Source organism: Microcebus murinus, chromosome 21 (genome assembly GCF_040939455.1).
Source record: "Microcebus murinus isolate Inina chromosome 21, M.murinus_Inina_mat1.0, whole genome shotgun sequence".
NCBI lineage: Eukaryota > Metazoa > Chordata > Mammalia > Primates > Cheirogaleidae > Microcebus > Microcebus murinus.
This window is the reverse complement of record NC_134124.1, coordinates 37693699-37717800: the sequence shown is the minus strand read 5'-3', so window position 1 is coordinate 37717800 and position 24102 is coordinate 37693699. Positions and strand designations below refer to the sequence as shown.

Here is a 24102-nt window from a genome sequence, read left to right as displayed (position 1 = left end):
GGGGAGTCACACGGCATGTAGTGGCTTCCTTCATTTAGCATCCTGCTCTCAAGGCTCACTGAGGATGTGGCATGTCAGCACCCCACCCCTGCTCTCCGCTGAGTAATATTCTAGCATGTACTTGTATCCCCTTGCATCCACTTATCAGCTGATGGGCATTTGGGTTGTTTTGACTTCTTGGTTATAAATAACAATGCTATAAACATTTGTGGACATGTTTTCGTTTCTCTTGAGCAGACACCTAGGAGTGAAGTTGCTGAGTCACGGCGAAACTCTGTGTTAACATTTCGAGGAACTGCCAAAGTGGTTTCCAACTTGGCTATACCATTTTACATCCCCTCCCGCAGTGAGTGAGGGTAGCAACTTCTCTGCTGCATTGAGTGTGTTTCCTTTGTAACCATGTTAACGCTGGCATTGCCCACCAGACACTTAGATTAACCTTCCCTGAACACCCTCTCTTAAGTACCTTCAGTAGCTCCCTATTGACTGGAGAACACGGTTCCAAATGCCTCTAACTGGCATTCAGGGCCCATGGCTAGGGCCCAGCACATCTCCCCAACTTCTACCGTCCACCAGCCAGTGGTGCTGTCACCAGGGCACACCTGTCCCCACCTGTGGGTGCCTAACCTGTTCCCACCTCCAAGCCTTTGTTCAAGCTATGCCCCCGGCTCATCCTGCCTCCTCCTGTCTGCAGTCTTCAGAGGGGCCGGGGAAGGCGGGCAGGTCTGTCCCCCACGGCCCGAGGGCGGGGCTCCTTACCCACCACGGAGAGCAGCAGTAGGACGCTGCAGATGACGATGGACACGATGATGGCCGTCTCACTGCCCCCCAGCTGCAGCGTGGCGATGGTCTGGTTGAAGTTCCCTACCTGGATCTGCACAGAGGGGGGGCAAGTTACACCTCAGCTCCTCTCCTCCCTTGCTGTGTGGCCTTGGGCCAGTCCAACCTCTCTGAGCCTCAGATGTCACACAGGTAACACAGAGATAACCATGTCCACCTCCTGGGAACCCTACGAAGGGTAAATGAGGTGATGCTTGTCAGGCCCTTGGTCCTGGGCCTGGCACAAAAGTGAGACTCAATACGGTCGGCTGTGATTATTGCTACAGGCCGGAAGCAGTAGCAGAGGAGCCAGAGGAGGCTGGTTCATGGGGCCTGGATGCGGTCCCCAAGTATCTGTAGGGCTGTCCTGGGACCAGGGGGCAGGTAGGGTGTGAGGACTCACAGGGCAGGGATGGCACTGAGGTGTGGGTAAAAAGGGAGCTGTCCTGGGTGGCATGTGCTGCCTTGGAGGGAGTGAGCTCCCCATCCCAGGAGGCATGCAAGTAGATATAATGCAGAAAAGAGCCCACTTTCTGGGCCCTCTCTGTTCCTCCTGCTTCCCTTCTCTCCGTGCTTTACATAATGACTGGAAGCCCAGTCTCTAAGTGGGACACTAAGAAGGGACAGAGGCAACCTCTGGCTTCTGAAAGTCCAGCCCCACCAGGCCCAGATGGGGCTGATCACTGGCCTTGAGCAGGTCACTAAGTTCATGGGTCTCAGTTTCCTCATCTGTCAAGTGGGGATGAAAAGCTCTGCTTTGCTTCACGTGCCTAAGCTACTGAGTGTGCAAATGCTCAGCGAGCGCTGGGCTGGGCGCAGCCGCTCGGCAGATGGGGCAGGTCTGGGGGCCGGGTCCACCTCCACCCCCAGCGCCCCGAGCTCACCGTGATGGGCAGCTGCCCCTCGGCCGTGCCCAGGGACTCGTTGACTGAGCAGTGGATGACTCTATCCGAGACAATCTGGATGTCGCAGGCCACCTGGCCGATCTTGACGTGGTACTCGTGGGTCTGGAGCCCCAGGCCATCCTGCTCCTTCTGGGGGTGCAGAGGGGTGCCCGTGGGAGATGCTGGCCGGGGCCCAGGGCCGAGCCCCGCCGCTCTATCCCGCCCACCTGGCACCTGCCACTCACGTGGATGACGAGGGTGAGAGGCTCCCCGGGGTGGTGCTTGATCCACTTCTCGCGCTTGGCCGTGGAGAACCGCGGGTCGGGGAGGTACTCCAGGCGGAACCCGCTGCCCCGCTGCGCCTCCTCGGGAGCCAGCAGCTCCTCGGCCGCGGCCACCTCGTCCGCGTAGGCCCGGCCGTTGATGAAGAAGTCCACGGGCACGGATGCGTTGCTCAGGGCCCCAGGGGACGGGCAAGTGATGAGGGTGGAGTTGAGAACCTTGCAGAGCTGGTGCAGGAGCACCGGGACAAGGCCAGGATGCGGGATGGACAGATGGACACGGAGGAGAGACAGGAGAGACTGAGGTTTGTGGAGGCAGAGGGACGAGGGGCAGGGAGGGGCCCGAGACGGAGACAGGGCAGGCACAGGAGGCAGAGGGACGAGGGGCAGGGAGGGGCCCAAGACGGAGAGACGGAGACAGGGCAGGCACAGGAGGCAGAGGGACAAGGGGCAGGGAGGGGCCCGAGACGGAGACAGGGCAGGCACAGGAGGCAGAGGGACGAGGGGCAGGGAGGGGCCCGAGACGGAGACAGGGCAGGCACAGGAGGCAGAGGGACGAGGAGATGCAGCCCGAGGCGCGGGGAGGGCAGGGCAGGGCCTCACCGTGGGCTCCCGGCCGATGTGGTGCGCGGCCATGGACACGTTCTGCACCATGTGGAAGCGCTCGCCAGCCACTGTGATGGTCCTGCCGCCGCTGCAGGGGCAGCGAGACCCGTCAGCCCACCTGCTGCCCCAGAGACCGAGGCTGGCGGGGGACGGGCGGGGTCCTCACCTGACGGGGCTGCGGCGGGGGCTGATGGCCGTGATGACCGGGTTCTGCATGTACCAGAAGGTCAGGTTGCCGTGCACGCAGCCGCGGTGCTCGAAGCGCACGCACACGGGCACGGCGGCCGGCAGGGCCCCCCCGGGCATCGTGCAGGTGATGCTGCTGTCCGTGCGCCTGCGGGCCGGCGGGCGCCGTCAGCGGGGCCTGCCACCCACTGCCTCACTCCGATGCCCCGTGCCCCGGAGCACAGGCCCAAGTGCTTGGCCCAGGCGGAAGGTCCCCCGAGGTCCCAACTTCATCTCTGCCCCGCCTGACAGAGGCCGGTTAACGCCCAGCCACTTCCTCATCCTCACTGCCGCGCCCAAGCTCACCCTCCCTTGTCCTCTGGGACCCTGCCCGACGTCCTAATTCCGCCTCAGCCACCTCCTCCAGGAGGCCTCGGACCCCCTCTCCCACCCGCTGCCCCCCGGGAGAGGGCTGTCCCTCGGAGCCCTGGAAGCACTTTTCTTCCAGCCCCAGCCCCACGGGGTGTTCTTATTTCCTGTGGGTGTGCCCACTTTTCCCTCTTTGGGGCTCATCTTGGTGTCCCCAGCAATGCCTACTGGTGGGCTGGGCACACGGTAAGCACGTAATAAAGACAAAGGTGTTTCACCAAAAGGCTCTAGATGATGCCCCTGCCACTAACCACACCCCTGGGCCAGCCAAGGGATCTCAGAGTGTGTGCGGTCATCACCACTTCCATTGCAGCTGCCCCTTATGGGGCACCTACTGCATGCTGGGCACAGAGCACACGCCACGGCTCACTGGTACTGTCCTTACCAGATGAGGAAACTCGAGCTCAGAGAAGGAAGGGGCTTGCCTAAGGGGACGCAGCCAACGAAGACCTGGGTGATACCTGGCACAAGGACGTCACCCTAGCCTGCCGGCCCCCAACCCCACGGGTCTCCCGGGCGGGCCGGGCGCTTACAGGAGCTCTGTGCAGGGCTCTGTGTCGTTCACCAGGACCTGGAGCTCGGAGCCCACATGGAGGTCACTCCCGAGGATGGTGATCCTGGTGCCGCCCGCCTTGGGGCCCATGGCAGGCTCCAGGGAGTGGACCAGGGGCAGCTGTGGGGAGGAAGGCAGGCGGTCAGGCCTCGGGCCAGGCCGCAGGGGTGTGCGTGGGGGGTAGGCCAGGCGGAGGGCTGCGGCCTCCCTTACCACGTATGAGAAACGCTCCCGTGACCTGCCGTCCTTGGAGGCATTCACCGTCACCACGTCCGAGAACGGCCCTGGGGCTGGCCCCGTGGCACACACGATCCTGAGTGGAGGCAGCAGGGTCAGTGGCAGCAGCCGGCGGGTCCGAGGCCCCCCAAGGGCCACCCTGGTGCCAGGCTCAGGGCCTCGCCCCCACCCCACGAGTTTCCCACAGTTGCGCAGTCGTGAGACAAGGCGGGGCGAGATGGCGTCTGATCGCGAGCTTGCTTACTGGCTGGTAGACTGAGGGCTTATCTACAGGCCTGACCATGGAAGTCCAGCTCCCTCCTGCTCACGAACATCTCCTGGGGCCCCTTGGGCCAGGCCCAGCAGCTGCAGACCCCCACCCTCAGCCCCGCCTGACGCCCCCAAGCCTCCTGACGCTGTCGTCACCAGGCTGTGTGCAAGGCAGGCTGGGCTGGGGCCACAGAGGGCTTCCCAGAGGGGTGGACACCGCAGCGGGGTCTGGAGGGACCAAGAGGACCATCCCGAGCAGAGGCGGGCAGGGCGCGTGGTGGGAACGGCCAGGCAAAGCCGCGGGGCCCGTGCAAGAGGTCCTGGAGGAGCAGAGCGGCGGGCACTCGCTACTCACTCCTCTGACACCGTGTATCTGCCGGCCAGCGGCTCACAGGCCACGCCACCAATCCACACGCCGTGGGCCACGTCGCTGAGCCGCCGGCCCAGGTTCCTGCCGCGGATGGTCAGCAAGGTCCCCCCATCCAGGGGGCCACTCAGGGGCTCAATCTGCCAGGTGACAAGAGGGGCGGATGGGCTGTGAGGCTGGGCGCCCCAGATCCCTGCCCACGGCCCCACGCGCCCAGGGCGGTGCCCAGGGCGTGCTGGCTGAGGGCCCACTCAGCCTCCTAGGGGACACCGAGGGCAGCCCCGTGGCCGTGCCTAACCGTGCGGCCCACCCACAGCTGAGCAGGCCTGAGGTGGGCACCTGACCAATCAGAGTCCTTCCTAGGTCTTTTTCTTAATTAAAATGGAGGCTGGGGAGTCACTGGTGGCCTCAATTGTTATCACATGGCCAAGGTTTCCTGGCTTTGTTACAAAGACTAGTGACAGTCAGCCCCGACAGTCAGCCCGGGAGCCTCTCCCACCCCACCCTCCGACCGCCCTGCCCTGCAGTTTTCCTCCACAGCACTCACCGCGTCCTAAGCATAATTTAATTTACCTGCCCCTCCCCCACCCCTCCCCATGGGCGGGCACTTCACGGCTGCAGGTGACAGCACAGGCCTGGGCCTGGGTCCTGCGGGCACTGCGCCTGCGCCTCCCGCAAGCTTACCGCGCGGATCTCAGGGGCGGGGCAGGGGCCGGGCTGGGGCTGCAGGGGCCCCCGCAGGCGGCAGCCCTCGCTCCACATGCACAGGTGACCCAGGTCCTCGCGGCCCAGGCACTGGGAACAGTCGGGGCTGCCCATGGCGCAGTTGTAGACCTCGACTGGGGAGACACGGGGGTGAGTCAGCCGCATCAGCAGCCCGCCCACCCCGCCGTCCCTCCACCCCCCGAATGTCCCGTGGCGCGCTCTGACCGCGCCCACCCAGGGCAGGTCCTGGTTCTGAGGTTCCCCAAGACCCGTGAGGCTCTCAGCACCTTCTCAGCCCCTGGGTCTGTGCCAAGCACAGCGTAGCCGAGCCTCTCTGGCCTCCCTCCTCACTGCGATTCCACTGCGTGGGGCTATCGCTTAGCCCCGTTTTACAGACAAGAGACTGAGGCTCAGAGCGGAGCGACTCGGCCAGGCTCACACAGCCGGGGAGCGGGGAGCTGGGATTCACAGCCAGGCCGTATGGTCGGATCCACCCCAGCACGGCCCCGGGACGCTGGGGAACCCCTTCGCAACGCAGGCCCTGAGGGCACCGGGGCCTCAAACCCTCGAGGTGCCCAAGAGGAGGGCAGGGAGGGTTCTCTGGGGTCTGAGGTGTGCAGGAATGTTCTGGGGTCTCTCTGTGGCCGTCACGGTGGGACTTGGAGGGCCCAGGTCCACCAGGGACGTCTCAGACTCCCCATGAGCAGTCAGGCCCTGGAGTGCTGACTGACACATGCTGTGACAGCAGCGGCACCGCCCGCCCTTGGGCACAGGCGGGCCCTTGGGGCGCAGGCGGGCCCTTGAGGTGCCACCAACACTGTTCCCAAGGCTGCCGTGCATCAGCTCAGCAAACCCACCACGCCCTCTGTGAAGTGACCATGCCCGTTTCACACAGGACACAGAAAGGTCAGGGCCAGCACAGTGTGCAGACGCTCCAGGGCCTGGGCCTGGCAGGGCTGGGACCCCAGTCTGCGCAAGTGCGGGGCCCTCAGGGGAGGACCCCGCACTATGGCAACCACCAAAATGAGTCCCCCAGGGCACAGCCCCACCCACTGTGCTGAGTCCCCCGTGGCCATGTGGATGGGGTGCCCACCTGTCATGGGGTCAGGGCTGTCCAGGAATCGGGCCGGCCACCCCTTTAGTTGGAGGCTGAGCGGAAACACCTGGCTCTTCTGGGTCGCGTGCAGCTGCAAAAGCACGGGGAAAGCATGAGAGGCCTGGGTGGTGTCCCGGTCGCTGCTGTGGGTGGCCATGGAGACAGACGAGGCCAGGACTGTTGCGATGGGGGACCAAAGGGTGGTAGGGTAGGGTGGGCAGGAAAGGGCGCAGCACCCAAACTTACACAGGCCTCCACCTGCCACCCCCTGCTGGAGCCACACCACTCACCACCACTTGGTTGCAGCGTACAGCCGACTCATTCACCCACACAGCCTCGAAGGTGTCCTCCAGCCCAAAGCTACACTCTAGGGCTGTACCCTGTGGGGCAAAGGGGGTTTGAGGAGAGCCAATCCTGCACTCACTGCCCCCTAAATCCCACAGGACAGCACAGATTGTTGCCCTAAAACAATCTGTCCTGCTGTCAGGCTCTTCCCTGGGCGGCACTGTGGCCCAGAATTCCCTTCCTGACCATCATGTCCAATGCTTGAGGGAGTACAGGGGCGCAAACACTCAGAACTGTGGCCTTGTGCTCTCTGTGCCACTAAAAGCCTCTCAGCCGGGCACGGTCACTCACGCCTGTAATCCTAGCACTTTGGGAGGCCGAGGTGGGAGGATCATTGAGCCAGGAGTTCGAGGCTGCAGTGAGCTTTCATGACGCCACTGCACTCTAGGCTGGGCAACAGACTGAGACCCTGTCTTGGGGGTAAAAACAGCCTCTCCAATATCCCCCAGCGGCCTAAGGCAGGGCCTCCCCACCTCTGCCCTGCAAGGCCATGCCCTAGACAGGCCGACACCCTTCCACACGGCCCAACCCCCCCGCCCACCCCGCCCCCACCCAAACAGCCCGTCTCCCTTTTCACCACCAGCAAACTCAGCCTTTAAGATCCAGCTCAAACAGCCCATGCTCTGAGGCCTCCCCAGACGCTCCCCTCAACTCAGGGCACCCCTCATTTGGTCGTGCCTTCACTCACTCAGCAGCAACTATCTGAGTGTGTGCTGGGGGCTCCAGGAAGCTCCTAAAGCCTGCGCCCCTGCCCTGTGGCAGGCACCGCCCTTAGCCCCTTACCCTGGCTCTGTTTACACCTGTCTCCTCAACTGGTCGGGAGGGGCCCCTCTGACACCCACCCCCAAGGGCAGCAGATGGAAAAGCTCAGGTTCTACTTCAGTTAGGCCTGGGTTCAAATCCCACCTCTGCTACTTTCTAGCTGTGTGACCTTATGCAAGTTGCTCTACTGCTCTGAGCTTTGGTTTTCTTAAATGAACAACAGGAATAGGCTTCTCTACCTTGCAGGGTCGCTGAGATCATGTATCTTAGTGGGCTACACACTGTAGGTGCCTAATACGTGCTTGCTATCATTAGTATGCTGGAGGTGTTCAAGAAATACTTGTTGAATGAAAGAACAGGGCTCCATTCCCGTCTCATCTTGCTGTCGAGCAGCATCGGTGTTTGCTGAGTGAACCGACTCGGGCTTCCCGGGCTGAGCCCCGCCCCACCGGCTGCGGGGCAGGGCTCCCGTCTCTGTGCCTGTCCTTGGGAGATGGGACCCCGAGCAGATAGCAAGTTACCCTTCCCTTTCTGGGACCCACTCCGGAAGCTAATACCGGAAAGTGGCTGTGGACAGGGCCAAAAACCCGTTTATGCCCTGCCGTGCTGAGTGGGAAGAGGGTCCGTCCTCGGGGTCCTTGGCTATCTGGAGGCAGCAGATGCAGCCTGTCCCCGGCTCCCAGGGTGCAGGCTCAGCACACAGGCCCGCCCCCGGGCCTGCCCGCAGTGTCCCAGAGCAGGAGGGTAGGATCCCTGCGGCTCAGTGAGAGCAGCCTACCCTCCACACAGCTGGAAAGAATCAGCCAGGACTCAGCTCAGGGCTGGGGCCTCCCTGTCCCGGGCTCCTGTAGCCCGGGGGGCCGCAGAACTGTCCTTCGCCCTGCCCAGGCCCCTTGATGCTCCTGGAGGCTCTTGCCCCAAGCCTTGCAGGGCGGGGCTTGAGGGCTGAGGGCAGGCTCCTCCCTGGCGCTCCCAGGGCTCCCGCCCCTGCCACAAGGCTCCAGGACACTTCCCAGATGCCTGGCACGTGGCCCCCACGTGTGACAGCCCTCACGGGCCTCAGCTCCTCCGTGGGAGCGACAGATGGCGAGTCCCAGGGAGCTGGGGAGGGGCGGCTGGCAGGCTTCCAGGACTTGTCAACGCTTCCCGCCCAGGACGCTCCTCCAGGAGGGGCCCCGAAAGGGGCTGTGCACCCTCCCCCACTGAGATGGGGGTGGGGCGGTGCAGGGCTGAACAGAGCACTGGATCGGGAGTCCAGGGTAAGTGCAGTCCAGCCCTACACTGCGTGACCCAAAGTCGTCTGCTCCCCGTCCTGGGCCTCACTGGACAATGGGGAATGGTGTGGTCATTCTCCAGGGAAGACACGGAAGCCACCAACTGAGCAGGCAGGCTCAGCCTAGGGGCAGGGCAGGGTGGGGCCCATGCATGGCCTGGCCCTCTCGCCACTTCCCTTTCCAGGCCAAGCAGCCAGAGCGGGCCTTTCTCACAGGAACCTGCACACTCAGGGAAAACCAGAGCCCACGCAGGCGCCAGAGCAGGGTCACCATCCCGGCACGGCCATGGTGGGTGGCCTGGTGCTCCCGGCCCCTCCGCCCCAGCCGGGTCTGGCCAGCCCTACTTACTTGGAAATGGGCGGCGTTGGCCAGAGGCACCAGGATGTCCTGGGAGCCGCCGGTGGACACGGGCGCCAGGGGCGCGGGCAGGGTCCGGGGGCAGTCCCTGGGGCTCTGCGGGAACACGAGAGGGTCACACGGCGGCCAGAGCAGAGGCGGGAGGCTCAGTGCGGGCAGCTGCGTGCTGAGAGCGCTGGTGACAGAGGCCGGACCTCCTGGCCCCTCCTCTTTATTCTGAAGCAGACAGGGGGCTCCTGAGGGCAGGCCAGGCCGGCCCGGGACCCCAGCTCAAGGCCGGCCTGGAGGGGATGCCAGCGCCACGCACAGGTGAGGACGCCAAGCCCTCCCCCCAGCACCCTGCGCGGCGACGCCAGCCCAGGCCGGGAAGGAAGCGCAGTGGTTGCCTGAGGTGGCACGGGCGGCGCGGGGACGCTGTGGCCGCCCAGCAGTTCGCTGACCACGGGGACAGTGTGAGTCTCCTAGGGACAGCGCCTGGTGCACACTGCAGGGCCTCGGCTAGGTGGGGCCTCCGAGCTGGCCTCGAGGGGTGGGTGGCGGCAGTGGTGCCCAGCTCCTGCACAGGCACGCGCAGGGCCTCCCTCTCTGGGCCTCCGTGTCCTCACCCCCATCGAGGGCTTTTCGAGCAAACCCCGGGCAGAGCCACCCCCAGGCTCCCGGTGGACCCCAGGCTGCCGCGCCGCGTGAACCCTGTGGGACCCCAGGGAACGGAACCCACGCGTCTCCAGTTTCCCAGGCAGACTGGAGGGGCCGCGGCCGAGGTCGGGGCAGGAGTGAATGGCAGTGGGACTGCCCTGCGTGCCACTCATTCCCTGTGACTGCCTGTAACCTGCGGCCACTTGGTGCTTGTGCCCATGCTACAGAGCGGAACCAAGGCTTGCGGTCCTGACGTGCTTTTGCCCTCCTGAGGTGCCTGTCCCCGCCTCACCCCGGGGTCTGCTGTGCCTCCATGGGGCCAGCCATGCGGCCTCCAGCCCCCACCGTCTGCCCCAAAGTCTGTCTGCCGTGGACAGACCCCCCCCCCCGCCTGTGGTTGGGAAGACTGGCCTTACTCCCAGCCCAGGGACAGGCAGGTGCTCCCGGCCCACCCTGGCCTCAGCAAATGGCTTAGGAGGTGCATGTGACCCCAGTTCAGCCACCGAGCCTCAACTATAGGACTTCTGCAGAACTGGGGAGGGAGAGAAGGTCTTCTGGGGTCCTAGGGCTGTGGGGCTGGGTGGTGTCAGGAGCCAGTCCTGAGCTTTGACGCCTCCTTGCTGCCCAGAGGGCAGGGCCAGCCTGAGCACGGAGCCCACCCAGAGGGGTGGGAGGTCCTTGCTGGCATTGTTGGAACCCCTGGATCCAGCTGTGCCTGAAGGTGATGCCAAGCCTAGAGTTTTCACTGGCATAAGCCGATTAATTCTGTGGGACTGAAGCCAGTCTGGGCCAGCTTTTCCTGCTTGCAACCACAGGCCCCGGGCCCCCATCTCCTATCCCAGCCCCAGCCATCAGTGCCCCGGAATGGGCCAGTGGCTGCTCTCCTTTGCTGGAGTGTGGGACAGGGCTTGTCTGCAGGCTCGGGAGCCTGTGGCTTCGGGCTGTGCTCCAGGCAGGGCCAAGAAGGCAGGACAATGGGTGAGGGGACAGGGCCACCGTGAGCCCTGATGTGGGCATGCTCCACGGAGGGCCTCACCTGCCACTGGCTGGAGCCCACAGAAAGCAGAGTGGGGCGGGCATGGGTCCCTCGTGGGCCAGCTGGAACTCTCACACGGTCCCTCCCAAGCTCGAGGGGCGAGAGCTGGTGTCCCAATCCCGAGGAGCACTGACTGACCCAGGGACCCTGAACCCACCCGACCCGGTCCCTCCCTACCTTTCTACCCCCCAGGGCCCCTCCCATGTTCCTCCCGAGCCACTCTCTGCACTGGCTCCTGATGGCCACCCACTGCAGTGCGGCCCACGCTGGGTCCCCACCGGGGAGCCCACCCCCATCTGCCCAGACCCTCCCTGCTTCCAAGGCCCAACGTCACGCTGCCACGAGGAGCCGCCCCAGGAGCCGGCATCATCCCTGCTCCGCCTCGGGAGCAGCCATGCTCCCCGGAAATGGAGCCCACGCCCACCCTCTCTTGCCCCCAAAGCCAGAGCCCTCCCCCAGCTGCATCCCCACTTCCTTCATGGGAGGCGCTCGAGGGACAGTGGGAAAGCGACAGGAGACTCAGCTCCAAGCACCCCTCGCAGGGACACCTCTGTGCCCGGCTCCCAAGGGGCGCAGGGCGTGTGCAGACCCGCTGCCCGCCGGCCTGGAGAGGCACGGCGCCTGTCCGGGTAACTGGCACTTAATTACATGCCAAATCAAGCGCCGGTCCAGAGCCTCCTGCAGGCCCAGGCCCAGGCCGCCTCTTCTGCTGCTAGATGCTGGCAACCCTCTAAGACGGCTCCCCGGCGCGGCCCGCCCCACCCAGCTCCTGGCCTGAAGGGCCGCAGACCCGGGCCGGCGCTCTGACGGGGCTGCCACGGAGCAGCGCCAGCTGGTGCGCTCCCAGGCATGTCCAGGCCGGACACCCAGGCCCCTCTCAGGAGAAGCCCTCCCGGCCCGCCCACGCACAGTGGCCATCGGCGCCCAGGGTGCGTGGTGGCCCTTTAGTGAGCGCCTACTGCGTGCCAAGCACAGAGTTGGCGCCTTACGGGTGTCATTCCAGACCTCACCATGGCCCTCGAGGCGGCCCCGTTTTACAGATGGGGAAACAGAGGCAGAGCGAAGTTTGGTAGGTCACCTAGGATGGTACAGGCACAACTCACTCCACAGGCTTGGCTCATGATGGGAGGGCAGGGCTACGTCTGACTGGGTTCTTTCCCAGGGCCTAGTATAGACTCAGGCATACAGAAGGCGCTTAATGTATGCTGAATGGATGGTGACGAGACTGGGTCCTTCTCGCCCTACCACCCCTCTGGGTTAGAGCACAAGGAGGCGGGATGCCAGCACAGATGCTCCACAGTGACGTCCCTGAGTCCCTACTGTGTCCCCAGCCCTGGGCGGGGGGCTGGAAGGAAGAGGAGTGATTGAGATGGGGTCCCCACACCAGAGCAGGAGTCCTGGGTGGTCTCTGACTGCGGAATCCTGAGGTCCAGGACTGAGGGCTCCTTCTGGTTCAGCCACAAGCCCACACCGGGGCTCTCCCCCAGTGCTGGAAGCCACATTACTGCGCCCTCTCATTTTGAGACACAGTTTCACTCTGTCACCCTGGGTAGACTGCAGTGACATTGTCATAGGTCACTGCAGCCTCGAACTCCTGGGCTCAAGCAATCCTCCTGCTTCAGCCTCCTGGCTAGCTGGGACTACAGGCAAGGACCACAGTGCCTGGCTAATTTTTTTTCTAGTTTTGATAGAGATGGAGTCTTGCTCTTGCTCAGGCTGGTCTTGAACTCATGGCCTAAAGTGATCCTCCCACCTCGACCTCGCAGAGTGCTAGGATTACAGGCGCGAGCCACCACGCCCAGTCGTGCGCCCCTTTGAGTGAAGCATTGCTCCTGCCGACTCTCCTTCAAAGCAGTTACATGGGTCAGGCGGGAGGTGCCGATAGCAGAGCCCTGGCTGAGGCCACGTGGCCCCTCCTGAGCACCCGCTGGGGCGGACAGGCTTCGAGGATTCCTGGTGAAATTCTCTGAGCCCGGTGCCAGGAGGCTGGGACTTCAGACGCTCTGGGGCTGGGGCTGCTTCCCCAGGGCGGGGCCCCAGTATCTTCTTTCTGCGGGGAGCCAGGGCCCAGGCCTCAGGTCGGCTGCCTGAGTCGTGCCATCGGAAAATGGGCGGGAGCATCCCCTTCCTGGAGAGATGAGCTGCAGGCAGGGCCTTGGGCCTCACCCAGCCCCTCGCAGCCCTGATAGGGAACAGGGCCCAGCTGCCAGCTCTGAGAGGGCTGAGCTGTGATCTCAGGACCTTGGCACATCCCACCTGGCCCAAGTCCCAGGAATCCCATTTGGTCATCCCTGGCACAGGCTGGGCGGCCTAGAGGCTCTTTGGGGAAAGGTGAGAGGCCACCAGGCAAGTGAACACATCCCAGAAACCAACCAGGGGCAGGTGTGTGGCATGTCCATTTTTACATTTCGTGCTCCCTGACCCTGCTCCTGTTTCATTGATTAAATCCAGCCGTCCTGCAGTGCCAGGGCGGTCTGGCCCCCGCCAGCACGCAGCCGGCTCGCAGAGCCCGGGGACGAGCATGGGCTCGGGGAGCTGGGAGCGCATGTGTGCTGCAGCCGCCGCCTCCCTGCCCAGGGAGGCCCGCAGCACTGCTTGCCCCCGGGGCCCCACGGGGAGGCCAAGGCCAGGGGCCTTGCCACCCAGTTCCTGACTTTCAGAAGAGCGGAGAACAGGGGCTCCAGAGCCAAAGGGACTTGAGATTAAGGCCCAAGTCTGATGCTTCCTGGCTGGTGGCCTTAAGTAAATCACCTCCCTAGGCCTCAGGGACAACTGTCTGGGGTTGATGAATACATCGAAGGTAAACTGAACACTAAGCCGTGCTGGCGTGATGGGTGGCAGCGGGTGCTCGTTTGTGGGCGGGAGCATGAACTGCTCAGGCTTTCTGGAGGCCAGCTGAGTGAAAGACGTAAAAGTATGGCCACATTCTCACCCCAAAATGTCATTTCTAAGGTTTGGTCTTCAGGGAATAATGAAGCATCTGCATGGTGTCCTGCATGGCTGTATTAAAATGCAGAAAAGAGGCCGAGCACAGGGACTCATGCCCAGCAGTTTGGGAGGCTGAGGCGGGAGGATGGCTTGAGCCCAGGAGTTCGAGGCTGCAGTAAGCTGTGGTCATGCCACTGCACTCCAGCCTGGGTGACCGGGCAAGACCCTGTCTCCTAAAAAGAATGTAAAAAGGAGACGTGAAGTGAGCAGTGTGTCCAGCAACAGGGGCGAGTTAAATGTGCAGTGGTGTGTGATGAGCCCCACACGCTGTTAGATCCAAAACCAGCGAAGAATATGCCAAGACGTGGAAATATTCTCAGCACAGGAATAGTTTTTAAAAGGCAATCAAACAGTGGAGGTGGAGAGGGCCCCTCCTGGCTTACCGTGGGGGGTGGTGAGGCCTCGCAGCGAGAGCGGTTGGAGACACAGGTGTGCTGCTGCGTGCACCAGAAGCAGGGCCACTGTGCGGACAGGCAGCTGGTGCAGCTGCAAGACAAGGGGCCTCTCAGACTCGGCTCCCCACCCTCCCCTTGTCCCTGCTCCCAGGAACGGGGACCCAGAAGGCAGATCCCAGCACAAGGAAAGGTCTTTCTTATCATCAGAGCCGCCTGGGAGGGGTTGGGCACTGTGTAAGGCAGTGAGCTCCCCGCTGCAAGAGGCATACAAAGAGGAGTTAGATTGGCAGAGCCTTTAGGAGCCTAAATTAAGTGTAATTAGAGCACTTCTCTCTGCCCCTACCAGCCTGGGTGTTGGCAGAGGCCAGGTACTGGGCAGTAAGAGTTTGTTGCATGAATAAATGAGCTGGTGAGTGAATGCCCAAGAGTCCTGTAAAACACCATGCTTTTTCCTCCCGAGGGCAAAGACTCTTCCCTGGGGATGCAGTGCCCCCGCCACCACCCGCAGATGAGCCCCACCCACTCACGCTGTGTGGGGGTACACTTGTCCCACGCGGCTGCAGTCGTAGATGGTGAAATTGGCCCTGACGATGTTCTGCCCATTGACCCTCAAAGACATCTCCACGGTCACGTGGTCTGGAATGGAGGGGAGGGGGAGACGGCATGGGGGCGGTGATCTGTACCAACAGCAGAGGCGGTATGTCGGGAGCCCCTGCTGTCCCTGTGCCCATCATGGCCCTCAGGGACTGTGCCCACAGCTCAAAGGTGCTTACCCTGGTGGGGTGGGAAGGGCGGGAACCGGTCCCTGGGCAGGAGGTTGCAGTAGGCGATCTGGTGGCCGAAGGCAGGGCCGGGCACCCGGGCCACAGTGCGGATGTTGTTCCCGTAGTCACAGGCCATCTCCATGCCACTGAGGCTGGGCAGGCTGCCCGAGATCTGCAGGATCATGCCCTGGGGGCGATGGGCACTCAGCTCTGGCCATGCGCCCCTCACAGCCCTGCCCGTCCTGGGGCCGAGCACCTGACCAGGGTCTGGCCCTGCCTGAGGGTCCTCTGCGGGAAGGGGTGGGGTGGCCAGGACCTGAGGCCAGAGGGCTGCACCCCACGTGTGACCCTCTGAGCCCGTCTCCTCACCTGCAAAATGAAACTCTTCATCTTACAGCGGTCAAGATGGCTCTGTGTGATCTGGCCCCTGTGACCTCTCTGCTCCCATCCCCTAATACTCTCCTAAACGCATGACCTTGTTCCCACCCCAGGGCCTTTGTGCTGGCAGTTCCCTCTGCCTGGAATACTGTTTTCCAAACACTCACCTTGACTTTGCATCTTGTTACAGTGAGCACCCCCACCCCCAAACTGCTCTAAACAGCACCCCACTCGCCTCCCAGCCCCTCTCTGTGCTGGTTTTCTTCCTGTCTTCTTTGAGACAGGGTCTTGCTCTGTTGCCCAGGCTGGAGTGCGGTGGTGTCATCATAGCTCATTGCAGCCTCGAACTCCTGGCCTCCAGCCATCCTCCTGCCTCGGCCTCCCCAAGTGCTGGGACTACAGGCAGAGTCCCCGTGCCAGCCATGTGCTTTCTTTCTCTGCAGAGCACTTACCAGCACCCTGACACTGTGTCTTGCTATTCTCCCTCCCCAATGAGCATGTCAGCTCCTCAAGGGCCAGGGGGTTATCGTGGGCACTGGTGTGTCCCCAGAGTCTAGAACTGTGCCTGGCACACACAACAGTATCTGATGAAAGACTGAATGAACAGATGAGCCTATGCCCAGTCTGCCTGAGGAGACACGGTGAAGGAAGGGCTCTGTGACATGTGATGACGGGGACAGGGCACAGGAGCCCCGGACGCGGAGCAGACCCAGGCCGGCTGGGCCGCCAGACCCCCAGGTGACAGGTGAGGACTCCCATCCTCAGAGAGGGCACAGAGAGCAGGCTGGTGGGGCCCAGGCCTGTCTGACCCTCAGCCCCACCCCTCGCCAAGGCCGGGGCTCCCCCAACCCCGCTGCCAAGGCTGACTGCCACAGCCCTGCTGGCCCCACCTGCAGGTTTATCTGTTTCTGAGGACAAGACACAGCAGCGGGGCCCCCGCCCCTCCCGCGTGTAGGAGCTGGGGGAGGTGGGGGAGGGGGAGGGGATGACTCCCTCTCCTCCCAGCGCCAAACCCCCCTCCCTCCTGGGACTCTGAAACCCGCACGTTTGAGTTCAAATTCTAACCCTACCACGCCCTGGCCCTGTGACCTCCAGCAAGTCCTTTCACCTCTGTGCCTCAGCTTCCTCGTCTGCAAAATGGGGCTGTCGAGGGCATCTACTTCGTAGGGTCGTGCAAGGCCTCACAGGAGGACACGATGCACACACGCATGCGCCTGGCACTTCCTAGGTGCTCGGGGAGCCCAGTTGTTGCCACTGTTCTCATCCTTTGCCCCAGGTCCCCGCACTGTGGCAGGAGTCTCCATGCCCTGGGCTTTGGGTGCTGGGTGCGGGGAGGGCCCACATGTCCTGAGGCCGGTCCTGCCTCCTGGAGACTCACCGGGTACTCTTGGCGCACATCGATCTCAGCAGGCAGGACAGTCATGGAGGGACAGCGGCCAGGGCCCGCACTGGCGCTGGTCCAGAAGTGCTGCTGGCTGGAGTTGGCGCAGTCCCGCCGCAGGGTGCACCTGCAGCACCACAGGGTCAGGACCCAGTCGGCTCCTCCCTCCCGCCGCCCCGCCCAGCCCCGCTGGCCCCTCACCGCGTCTCCAGGGCGCACCAGCCGCAGTAGGCGTCCGCCGCGCCCACGCAGTCCCCACAGGTGGAGTAGGCGCTGCAGGCCGCAACCTTCACCCTGGCCATCTGGGCGCAGAGGGAGGGCCCGGCTCAGTGGGGCTGCCGGCTCAGTGGGGCTGCCGGCCCCCCTTGGGGAGGCAGTATGGTCAGCATGGCGAGGCCATGAGGGCTGGGGAAACTGAGGCGTGACGCTCTAAGGGGGACACGGGAGCCGAGGCTTCCCTGCAGAGGTGAAGTCTGTGCTGGGAGGCGGAGGGCAAGGAGGGCAAGGCGGAGTCGGCAGTTACGGGGGATGGGGACGGAGGGTGCTCCAGCAGAGGAGCACGGAGAGCGTGTGCGAGGGCCGGCAAGCGGGGGAGCTCAGCCTGTGAGGGCCGCTGGCAGGCGGGGCTCTGGCCTTACCTGGTGGGACGTCATCAGATAGAGGTAGCCGGGGTCTGCCGGGTCGAACTGCATGACGTGGTGCACGGGCTCCCCGTAGGCCACGGTCACCACCCGCCGGCTCACCACCCGCATGCTCTCGTCCAGGTTGATCTGTGGGGGGCAGAAGTCGGGCTGACAGTGCTGGGAGGTGCTCACCGCAGGGGAGGCAGGACACAGGAGACCCCGGGGCCTCAGCCTCCCCAGCCTGTCTCGGGCCTGTCCTGGACTGGCAGGAAATGGAGGCCTGGAAGGGAGGACAGGGGGTGCAGCCTCCAGGCTTTTGCCTCTGCCGTGCCCCACCAGGAACGACTCCAGCTCCTCTGCGGCACAGCCACCCTAGAATGTGCACAGGCATCCTCTGGGAGACGTTTGGTGCCATGGCTAAGAGCAGGGACTTGGGTCTGAATTCTGGTTTTGACGTTTACCACTGTCCAGATGTCTGAGTTGTACATGTGACTTCCCCTCTGAGCCTGTCTCCTGAGCTAACGGGGTAACGAAGGCACCTGCCCTGCAGGACTGTGGGGAGTGTGGCAGGAGAAGCTACAGGCAAAAACCCGACAGGGCCAGGCCCAACGGAGCTGCTGGGCCACACTCCTCATTCTTCTCCTCCCACACTGATTTCACAGAGAGAAAAATGAGGCCCAGGAAGGCCAAGGGACTTGGCAAAAGTCACAAAACGAGGAAGTCTCAGGGCTACGATGCAAACCCAGGCCTGTCGGACCCGAGTCCAAGGCTGAGGGAGAGAGGTGTGGATGCCCCAGGTCCAAGGAGGAGAAAGACCAGGACTAGCTGGGGCCTGGAAGCTTCTCCGGCTCTGAGGCCCCTCTGCATGACCTCCCAAGGTCTGCCAATGCCCACCAAACTCTGCTCCTTGTCACCTGGCTCCACTTGTTTCCAGCCTTGTCCTCCCCTGGGACCTCGTCCCCAACTCCCCACCTGTTCTGCTGCCTTGTCGAGGCTCTGCCAGGCCCTCAGCTGAGAGTCTCAAAGTGGGGCCAGTGGCCCAGACACCTCCCTGGGCCGGCTTCCTGGGGCCTCCTGCCGCCAGCCTTCGTCTCTGGGCTCCAAAACCCTCAGTGGCTCCCTCTGCTTCTGGAATAAGCTTGTTCCGGCCCTTGAGCCCTGACGGTCTGACCCTGACTTAGCCCTAACCCTTCTCTCGCTCCAGCTCACTCATGCATTCCAGCCTCCAGGGCTTGTGCAGTGCTGGCTCTGGAACATTCCTCCCCATCCCCATCTACCAACAAGCAAACGCGGCCCTGTCTCTCTGCACCCTCTCTCCAGGCTTCCTCCCAGCCTGAGACATGCTCCTCCCAGGTGGCCTCTTGGCCAGGCCTCCAGGGGATCAGGCCACTGTCCCCACCTCACCTCCCCCCTCCAGGCATCCAGCGGACACTCAATTCATTTCTACTCTTTCAAACGTTTATTAGGCACCAACTGTGCTCCAGGGCCTGGGCTGAGTGTTGCCATTTAAGCGCCAGGCAGAAGAGGAAGTGGGATGGCATGCTGGGCTGGGCAGGGCGAGAAGGGGTTCTGGCTGCAGCGAGAAGGGGTTCTGGCTGCAGCGTAGGGTGGGCTCTGGGCCGGCCAGACCTACACTCAACTCCGCCTCTGGCTGTGTGACTTTGGGGCTGTCACTTTCCCGCTCAGAGCCTCATGTCCCTGTTTGTGACCAGGGAATCATGCCCTTGCCTCCCTCGAAGGGAGCGAGAATTAACTGTGATGATGCCCGAGATGTGCTCTTTGAGACGCCGGGCAGACACCTGGTACCTGACACCTGCAGCTTCCCAGTGGGGGTGGGGAGACCCTAAAAGCCCCAGAAGGCCCAGCTCACCTCCCCCAGGACAGACAAGGCTCAGAGGACAGAAGCCACCGCCGCTGGGTCACATGGCTGGAGACCATTCAAGTATCCGGTCCCAAAACACGAGCCCCACTGACCACTGCCGCCTCCATCTGGGGACCCTGAACCCTGACCCCCACCTCCCTGCGCCGCCCGCCGCTGCTGTGGGGTCCCAGCGCCAGGCCGGCCAGGACCCCGATCCCCTCACCCAGCCAGCCGTGGTGTCTGGCCAGGCAGCGGGGGGGAACTGGATTATCAGATCTGAGTCACTGAGGCCGGCCTGGGCAGGACGCCACGCTGACTTCCCCAGCAAGGAGGGTGGGAGCAGGTGAGGCTGAGGCTGGGGCAGGGGCAGGGCTTCGCTGGGGCCATCCCAGGCCCCGCGTGTCCGTCCTGCCCCAGAGTAGGGAGCCCAGATTCTGCGCACCCCGCCCAGCTTGGGGACCGCAGGCAGGCCAGGGGCATGTGGCGAACTCCAGACACTAGTCGCCTGGGGGCGGGGGGGTGGGGTGGGCAGGGTTGGGAGGAGACATGAGCGAGAGATCCTGCTTGCCACAACAGCTTACAGCTCTTAACAGATGGGGAAACTGAGGCCCAGAGAGAGAATGTGCACTGTCCAAGGTCAAAGAGCTGGCAAGTGGCAGAGCCCAGACACTTGAACTCAGATCCGTCTGGCTTCACAGCCCAGTCCTAGAGACCCCAAAGAAGGGCCCTCTCTGAGCCCTGGACTCCCTGGTTTCCGCACGACAGGTCGCTCAGCGCTATGAGCAACAGCGGGGAACACAGACGTGCAAATGCCCTGTGAACGCAGGCGCCGGGCAGACGGGGGACAGCAGATCCCACCGGACCTGCAGAGGCCACATGTGCAGAGCGGCCAGCCGGCCCTGGCCCGGCCCACCCTACCTTGAGGAGCCTCCCGCTGACGGTGCCCAGGAAGACTGCGGTGTAGTTGTTGGCCACGGCCACGGCCACGGAGGTGAGGCCCAGGGCGCGGAACACCGGCGCGGCCTTCAGGGGCTGCAGGATGGACAGCGGGTGCTGCAGGTGGGCAGCGCCACAGTCCAGCTGCTCCGGCTGCAGCTGGAAGAGGAACGCACATCAGACCCTGGCTCTGGACCTTCTGCGGCCCCTGTCCGCACAGCGGCCGGTGTCTCAGGCCTCGGCGTCGGAGTGCTCTCGGCTTGTGAGTTGCTTCATGCCCCCAGCCCTGGCAGAGGCCCAGGCACAACCGGACCCTGTCCCCAACCCCAGGCCTGGCCCTGACCTCGGGTTAGTCACACACTGTCCTGCAGCGATGCCGTCTAAGGCACGCGGGAAGCAGCCGGCTGCGTGAGGGAGGCCAGAACAGCCGGCGTGGGGACAAGGTCAGCCTCGACTTTTAAGAGGCCAGGGAGGTCGGAGAGTGTAAGATCTACACCCCACGCCCTTGGGGCTGACCCTCCTGGCTGGTCACAGAGGAGTCCACACAGATCACTCGAGGCCATCATCTGCCTCAACCTACCTGCTGACACCCAAGACGTGCCCCCTCCTGCCGCGGCTGTTTGCCTACAGCCCTGCCTGGCTCTGTGCCTCCACAGCCGCCACGCGCTCCCCGCCAGGGCCCCGCCCTGGGCTCAGGCCCCCGCCCCCCGCCCCCACAGCTCCCAAGACTCCAGGATGGGGCCTCCCTAAACTGAGGCCCTCCTTCCCTCCCCAAGCACCCATCCCTCATGTGCCCACATTACAGGGGTCAAACTGAGGCTGGGTGTGCCCGAATGCACAGTCTTGTGTCCATGCCGGCCCGTACCACCCACACCCCTCCGGCCCCGGCTCACAGGAGCTGGACAGCTGTGGGAGGGGACCCCAGGCCCTGGCTATTTCCTGGACTTGCTCCGGGCTTCCCTGCCTTTCTGTGGGTCTTGTTGGCGCTTTACCATTTCCTTATGCCATTTGCACAAAAATGTAAAACAGGCCAGCAAGTGCCCTTGAGATATGTGTGCAAATCCACAAGGCGCAGGCACAAGGGGTGTGAAGAGTGAGCAGCCCCGTGTCTGTGGGATTGAGCATGAATATGATGGCTCACAGCCCAGGAGAGCAGCCCCCACGTTTTAGTGACACTATATGTCTACATTGATTATCAGAAAAGTAGCAGGATGTCATAAGGCCATTTTGGTAAAACTGGTGCATAAATAATTATCAGGACAGTAAACATAGTAATAGGCCACGCTTACTGGGAACTGACACTGTGCCAGGCCCATGCACCAACTCCCGGAATCCTGGCAGACCTATTAGATCTCATCTGGCAGATGGGGAAACTGAGGCTCAGAGGGGAAGACTGTTAGCTGGGAGGCCCTGCCACCAGCACTGCACCTGGCAGCAGACTTGAGCCCACACCTCAGCTGCACCTGTCCAAGCAGAAACTCAGGGAAGTCACCAGAATGTAGTATCAGAACCATCTTGATGGCGAAGCATCAGAGATTTTTCTTTTTAACTTCCTTGTCTGTGCTTTTGTAAGCCTTAACCAGTGCCATGCCCGCCTGGTTTCTGTACACATGCTCAGCTACTTTTCAAAAGAAAACAATAATGGACCCTTCTGTCCTTGGGCAATAAACACAGTTGAGGCCCAACAGGCTTCCAGGCTGAGGCTGTTTCCCAGCATGTCCCTGGAGGACCAAGCCCTGAGCCGGGGTGGGGCTGGGAGCACCCTGGACCAAAATCCACGAGTGAATTCTCTTCCGGGGGATGACTGTGGGTGACCTGGGCAAGGCACTTCACTTTTCTGAGCTTTGGCTTACGTGACTATAAAATGAGTACATCTATGGTACTCTTAGGAGCTGGGATGAGATCATTTGTTTTTGTTTTGTTTTGTTTTTTAGAGATGGGGTCTTGCTCTATTGCCCAGGATGAAATGCAGTGGCCCTATCATAGCTCACTGAAGCCTCAAATTCCTGGGCTCAAGATATCCTCCTATCTCAGCCTCCCAAGTAAGCAGGACTACAGGTGTGTACCCCCACACCCGACTAATATTATTTTATTTTTTGTAGAGATGTGGTCTCACTGTGTTGCCCAGGCTGGTCTCAGACTCTTGGCCTCAAGCAATTCTCCCACCTCTCTCATCCCAGTGAGCCGAGTCACTGGGACGAGAGAGTTGGCTGTACAGCACACGCACAGCGCATGGTCCACGGTAAGCGCCCGGGAGCGTTAACTGCCAATATCGTGTTCCCACACGATTGTTGCCAATGCTATTATTATAAAATAAAATGCCTTGAGGCGGCCGTGCTCTCACCTGATGGCTCCCCGAGGCCCCCTTGTGATCTGGGTCCACTCTTGCCCCTAACATTTCCCATCCCCAACACAGCTGCCAGATGAGCCCTTCAAACACGCACAGCGGGTGTCCCGAGCACAGCCCTCCAAGCGCACTCAGTCCGAATTCTGAACCCTGACTCCTCCCCCCCACACCCTCCCTCCTCCCCGTGTGTCTGAGTGGGACAGCCCTGCAAAGCTGGGCCGTGTGTCTGAGTGGGACAGCCCTGCAAAGCTGGGCCGGGTGTCTGAGTGGGACAGCCCTGCAAACCTGCCCCTCCAGCTGCTGCTCCCATGCTTGTGGGGTGAGGCGGCTCCTCACAGCGGAAGGGGCTTTTCCTGGGGGTCACATCACTTCTTTTTCACTGAACAGGATAACTTGCACCACTAAAAAATAAGTTGCTTTAAAATTAAAATTTGAGCCCTGGGGGGAGACTGGGAGGCCCTAGATGACAACTTCGGGGTTTTCTGCCCTGGGCCATGTGATGAGAAGCAGGGGAAGGCTGGAAAAAGCTGGGCCCGCTGGGGTGATCCCCAGGCCAGGGTGGCGGGGAGGGGTGAGCGCGCCAGGAACCAGCACCCCCTCCCCGCCTGCCCTGATGCTCACAAGCCATTAATTCTGCACTGAAGGAATTTTCTAAAAAGCCTTTCCCCCAACTTTTTTTTTCTAATCCTAAAAATAAAATTAAAAAAAAAATTTTAAAGGAGAAGTACACCGTCAGCCGCTGCGGATGATCTGTGCCCAGATGGGGAAGCTGACTCTCCAACTGCCCGGGAGATCACAAGGCTGCAGAGACCCCAGGAGCGGAAGCCTGGCCGGAGACGCCCCCTTTGGGGGAGGGGGCCGGGGCGGGCGGCAGCTGTCCTGAGCGTGGCCTTAGCCGAACTCCAACTCACTCTCCAGGGGCAGTTAGCTCCACGGGTCCAAAATACCACCCGAGCCCATGCACCGCCCGAGATTCCTCCGTGAGCACCGCCCTCCTCCAAGTCTCAGGAGGCCTGGGCTTTCAAAACCCAGATTCTTCCCCAGGGCAGGGGAGGGCGACTACCCACAGCCCTCCCGTCCCGCGCCCTCTTTCCCAAGAGCAAAGCTGGGCAGCCCCTCCCTGACAGAAACCCAGGCCTTTGTGCTCCAGCCCCGGCCCACTGCCCAGGCCTCCAACCCTACCCGGTTCTTCCCTCCACCCCTCCTCCTGCCACACCCGTCTCTGCAGGTCCTCAAACGCCCCACACAGTCCTGCCCCGGCTCCAGCACCTTTGTAAATGCTGCTCCCCAGCAGCCAATGGCCACTCCACCCCTCTGAGCCACTGGAACTTCCCTGCACACTTCGTCCCACACTGTTCCCTTTCCAGGAGTGCCTAGACAGCAGTTTCAGATAGCTTTCAAGATGTGGTTCAAAAAATCCCCCTCTCCCCCTGAGGGCACTGTGCTGGCCATCACTTCCACATTTATCATGGCAGCATATGCGTGAGCTTCTCCAGGGTGGAGACTGCTCTGGAGTGAGTGCTCACTAAAGAAAGGGAACTAAGTTTCACTAAAGTGTGAATGACTGTATTAAGCTGCTTCGTTTGCAAACTGAGTAACTGAGAACAACACGGCCATGCTGGGTGCTG

At 62.5% G+C, this 24102-nt stretch overlaps 1 protein-coding gene across 1 annotated transcript in view; it reads right to left on the bottom strand.

Moving 5' to 3' along the window:
* The window catches only part of PLXND1 (plexin D1), a 50716-nt gene that overhangs the window by 13667 nt on the left and 12947 nt on the right, over nucleotides 1–24102 (bottom strand). Inside the window, exons 2-20 of the mRNA XM_012785307.3 lie at nucleotides 20110–20286; nucleotides 17346–17477; nucleotides 16909–17009; nucleotides 16705–16834; nucleotides 14958–15135; nucleotides 14712–14820; nucleotides 14173–14275; nucleotides 9121–9225; nucleotides 6682–6771; nucleotides 6389–6482; nucleotides 5275–5429; nucleotides 4579–4730; nucleotides 3951–4050; nucleotides 3718–3857; nucleotides 2757–2924; nucleotides 2588–2678; nucleotides 1949–2212; nucleotides 1704–1853; nucleotides 760–874 (exon numbers count right to left, since the gene is read on the bottom strand). Coding sequence (XP_012640761.3) covers nucleotides 760–874; nucleotides 1704–1853; nucleotides 1949–2212; nucleotides 2588–2678; nucleotides 2757–2924; nucleotides 3718–3857; nucleotides 3951–4050; nucleotides 4579–4730; nucleotides 5275–5429; nucleotides 6389–6482; nucleotides 6682–6771; nucleotides 9121–9225; nucleotides 14173–14275; nucleotides 14712–14820; nucleotides 14958–15135; nucleotides 16705–16834; nucleotides 16909–17009; nucleotides 17346–17477; nucleotides 20110–20286 — 2554 coding nt within the window. The remainder of the gene's footprint in view (nucleotides 1–759; nucleotides 875–1703; nucleotides 1854–1948; nucleotides 2213–2587; nucleotides 2679–2756; nucleotides 2925–3717; nucleotides 3858–3950; nucleotides 4051–4578; nucleotides 4731–5274; nucleotides 5430–6388; nucleotides 6483–6681; nucleotides 6772–9120; nucleotides 9226–14172; nucleotides 14276–14711; nucleotides 14821–14957; nucleotides 15136–16704; nucleotides 16835–16908; nucleotides 17010–17345; nucleotides 17478–20109; nucleotides 20287–24102) is intronic.